This window comes from Camellia sinensis, chromosome 6, assembly GCF_055761805.1.
Source record: "Camellia sinensis isolate YWXY chromosome 6, ASM5576180v1, whole genome shotgun sequence".
NCBI classification, from domain to species: domain Eukaryota; kingdom Viridiplantae; phylum Streptophyta; class Magnoliopsida; order Ericales; family Theaceae; genus Camellia; species Camellia sinensis.
The window spans coordinates 155,008,357-155,012,953 of NC_138966.1; the positions used below are offsets into that span (position 1 = coordinate 155,008,357).

Sequence of the window (4,597 nt, forward strand, 5' to 3'; positions counted from 1 at the left end):
ACAATTTTTCCCTTCCAGAATTATATAGTCAGTCTACTTGTGTCTACAATTTTCTTCCTGTGTGAGAGAGTGCTACCATTGTCGGTTTGCCAAAGCTAACAGAATGTGCTTCTGAGTTAGCCGGTTTAAGCCATTTTATCTTGGGAGACAGAAGTCGACATTTCTCTAGCACCTACGGTGAGGGGGCTAATCTATTTTAAGGACACTGTAGTATCACACAGAATTTGGTTTGATTTCTCGTCTTTCAATATTTCATGTGATATGTATTTCTGTTTCATGTTTTATAATGTAATTTGTCAAGTATGGATTTATTTTAATTTATTAAATATGAATTTATTTGTTTTGTTTAATCACACAAATTGAACAACAACCATCTCATATCCATTTTTAGGATTATATGCTTCTTGGGAGGGTCAAGTTGTACGTAGACCCTTGCCTTTGAGTATTTCAAAGAATGGTGGTATTATTGTGTTTGAAATTGAGCCACAACTGGTTTTAGACTATCCCAAGTGCCATAATTTAATTTGTTTTGTAGCTGCTCACTTTCTATCTGGCAGATAATTTTACACATATATTGAGAGCTTAATTTCACCAAATGCCAAATATTTATAGTAGAGATTAAAAGGCAACACTAGTTATATACATCAAAGACATGGGCAATAGAATACTATGCTTTTTCATCCATTTGACTGATTATTAACAAGAAGCCTGAAAAGCGCAGTAGATTGTGGTTTCATAAAGATGTATGCTATGTACTTGAAAAAAACAAGGTAAGAGTTGAATCTTAATTCTTTCTAGTGAGTAAGTTTTCGGCTTGGAATGCTAATTTCAGTTATTTTATAGTCTTTCTTCCTTTTAATTTTCCATTTTGTTTTTAAATATTACTATATTAGGGAACAGAAGCAGTTGAAGGTGTGATTTTGACCCTACCCATGTTAAAGAAGATACAATGGAGTAATAAAGCATTTGCTAGGATGCCTAAGTTAAGACTGCTCCGACTAGATCATGTGCATCTTTGTGGAAATTTTGAACATCTATTTGAAGAGTTAAGGTGGCTTTGTTTGCATAACTGCCCATTGGAGTATTTACCATCCTATTTTCATCCAGAGAAACTCGTTATTTTGGACATGCAATTCAGCAAAATTAAAACACTCTGGAAAGATGACAAGGTACGACATTCTTAGCAAATTCATTGTTATTTGGGATTTGGATCAATTGAGTAGTGAATATGAAGAATGAAAAAAAATTATATAATTTCTTATTTTTTTTTGGTTTTAACCAAAATTCTAAATCTCAGCAATTTCAAATGCCTAACAAAAAGCCCCATCTTCTGCGCACTACCGATGCTCGAGGAATTACTTCTTGAAAGTTGTACAGGTTTAATGGAGCTCCATGAGGCAATTGGGCTTCTAGATAAACTTTTTCACTTGAATTTGAAAGATTGCATGAACCTCAGGTATCTTCCAGGCAGTATTTGCAAGTTAAAGTCTGTTGAACGTCTAAATCTCACTAGTTGCGCAAAAATCTGAACATAAATTTGAAACAGAGGATGGTAAAAATCTTATGGAGTCGGCTTTTTTTCTTAGTAAAACCCAAGATGAAATGAGAGAAAACCAGGATTTAGTTGTCAATTGCCTATTACATCCATTCAACGATAAGCTCCTAAGATTCTTCAGTAGTCCAATAGAGAAAGGTAGTTGTTTGATGGCTATTCCATCTGCAAGAAGCTCTGTTAAGCTTTCCATATGTCCCAAGTGCTCTGGAAACTCCTCTAGTTTCACACAACCAATGAGATTTACATGTTTAACAAACTTTAACTTGCAGATACTGCCTGGAAGATACCTGAGGTTCATGCAATCTTTCAAATTCAAGTGAACAAGTTTATCTAGAAGCCCAATTGATTCATGGAGCTCCATTAAACCTGTACAACTTTCAAGAAGTAATTCATCGAGCATTGGTAGTGCACAAAAGATGGGGCTTTTTGTTAGGCATTTGGAATTACTGAGATTTAAAATTTTCAAGCTCTTGAAGTGCTGCAAAAACAAAGAAAAATATTCGAAATTATATAATTTTTTTTCATCATGATCCACTATATAATTTACCCAAATCCCAAACAACAATGAATTTGCTAAGAATGTCATACCTTGCCATCCATCCAGATTGTTTTAAATCTACTAAATTGCATGTCTAAAACAAGAAGTTTCTCTGGACGAAAATTGGATGGTAAAGACTCCAATGGGCAGTACTGCCAACAGAGCCACCTTAACTCTTCAAATAGATGTTCAAAATTTCCACAGAGGTGCACATGATCTATTCGAAGCAGTCTTAACTTAGGCATCCCCGCAAATGCTTTATTACTCCATTGTATCTTTGTTAGCATGGGTAGGGTCAAGATCACACCTTCAACTGCTTCTGTTCCCTAATACAGTAATATTTAAAAAAAAAATGGAAAATTAAAAGGAAGAAAGACTATAAAATAACTGAAATTAGCATTCCATACAGAAAACTTACTAACTGACTAGAAAGAATTAAGATTCGACTCTTACCTTGTTTTTTTCAAGTACATAGCATACATCTTCATGAAACCACAATCTACTGCGCTTTTCAGGTTCCTTCGGATATTTTTCACGAATAATCTCCCTCCCCATATCCCTAAGTAGATCATGCATCATCAACTTATTGTTTTTACTAATTCTCAGTAAACATCTACTTATTAGAACACTAATTCCAATTTCTGCAAAGAAACCACAACCATTCAATATAGTAATGACATAGCCTCTGTCCATTCCAAAGAAAAAGAATGCAATATCAAGGAAGATATCCTTTATGTTATCATCTAGTGCATCAAAACTTATCCTAAGTTTTTCCTGAATTTTCTCATGAGGAATTTGTTGTAACTTATCAAATGCACTTTTCCATTCTACCATGTTTCTTGCAGACAAATAAGAACCCAAAACTTCAAGAGCTAGTGGCAGCCCACTAGCATAACTTACTATACCATTTGCAAGATCTGCATAATTTTCTAATGGATTGGTTTTGCCAAAGGCATGCCAATTGAAAAGCTGCAGAGACTTTTCGTGATCCAATTCCTCAGCCATGTATCTTTCATCAACTTTCAATCCCTTCAACAAGTGCTCATCTCTGAAAATTAGGTGAAATGTGTGAAACCAAATTTATTTTAGATGTGACCTATAAGGAGAGGAGGATTGCATCTGGTTATATGGATGGAGGACGTTGTTTTTGTCTGTGGAATCAATCATGGGGTCTACCACCAGTTTCGTTTTGATAATTCGAATATTTCAATTTATCAGACACTTTGTCTATTTTATTCACAAAAAAAAAAAAAATTAGACTGATCCGATAATCGTAATATATTTAATTTATCAAATTTGTCACAAAAAAATTGATGACAATTATGTTTTTAAAAATAAACAATATTTTTTTTTTGTTGTGACAAACGCAATAAATTAAATAAGTTATGATTATCAAATTGACTTAATTTTTCCGTGAATGAAATAGATGAAGTGCCCAACAATATCAATAGTTTAGATTATAGAAACGGAACCTGTGGTGAGTTTCATCGACCTAAGCAACACCAGTGGACTGGAGAAGAGTTGCCTATTAGAGATGGAAAATAATATCTTACTCTTGCTAAATTTTTTATTCAAAATTTTTTACTTGAATAATGTGACAGTAACAATTTTAAAAATAAGATTCACTAGATATTTTCATTGTTTTTATTATTAGCTACATGATAATACATTAGATGATTTTATATCACATGTTTATATCATTTTTTTTTTTAATTTTATATCACCAACCTGCTTGGAAAGATGTCATTTGTTTGCATTAATTTGTTAATAATCATCTTCAAATAAGAGAATTAATCATAAGCATTCATATAGACGGTGACACAAAATAATGATAAATAATCAGTCATATATAGCATTTCTTTATGACGAGATGTTATTTGTTTTCATTAATTTCTTACTAATTATCTCTAAACAAATAAGCCAATTATAAATATCCATGTATACAATAATACAAAACAATGATAAAAAAAACATGTGACATATATAACATTTCTTTTTTCAAATATAAATAACTTTGATGAGTTTTTTAATTACAAATGATAAAATTAAAACTTGCCACTGGATTAATTTGATGCCAAAAAAAAAAAAAAAAAAATTTCAAACAAGATTATGGGGATGTAAAATAAACAACATGACATAATCTTAATCATACATATCATATATGAAAAGAGTGAGACTTATCATAAAAGATACGATTTCACTCTCAAATTATTCTATCTATATTTATGATGTTGATTTTGTATTCCCAAATTTATTTTAATTTTTTCTTTTATTTTCGTCTAGCACTCTACTAATTAGAAATTCATATGACATCTTTGTGACAACTACTTCCCTATTGGCGATAATTTCTGTCCTAGTAGTGACTTGAGCCATTGGTTCCTCCATCAAATAACAGGATCTTCGACATCATTAGAAGTGCCAATAGTGCAAGGGGAAGACGATTACGTTGTAGGGTTAACTTTGGAAATTGTTTATTATAGAGCTGAGGATGAAGAAAGCTGCTC

General features: G+C 32.1%; 1 protein-coding gene across 1 annotated transcript; it reads right to left on the reverse strand.

Moving 5' to 3' along the window:
* Positions 1 to 1,499: 1,499 nt before the first annotated feature.
* On the reverse strand, positions 1,500 to 3,137 carry LOC114264331 (TMV resistance protein N-like). Its single transcript, XM_082876590.1, has 3 exons — positions 2,547 to 3,137; positions 2,144 to 2,419; positions 1,500 to 2,033 (listed from the first exon to the last, which is right to left on the reverse strand). Exons 1-3 carry the CDS (start codon positions 3,096 to 3,098, stop codon positions 1,500 to 1,502), a joined length of 1,362 nt encoding a protein of 453 aa, XP_082732716.1. The 5' UTR covers positions 3,099 to 3,137.
* Between the last annotated feature and the right edge of the window lie 1,460 nt (positions 3,138 to 4,597).

Coding starts and splice junctions, on each gene's coding strand:
- LOC114264331 (XM_082876590.1), bottom strand. CDS start 3,098: ATGGCTGAGGAATTGGATCACGAAAAGTCTCTGCAGCTTTTCAATTGG. Junction 2,420..2,546: donor ATGTACTTGAAAAAAACAAG/GTAAGAGTCGAA, acceptor TTACTGTATTAG/GGAACAGAAGCAGTTGAAGG. Junction 2,034..2,143: donor CAATCTGGATGGATGGCAAG/GTATGACATTCT, acceptor TTGTTTTTGCAG/CACTTCAAGAGCTTGAAAAT.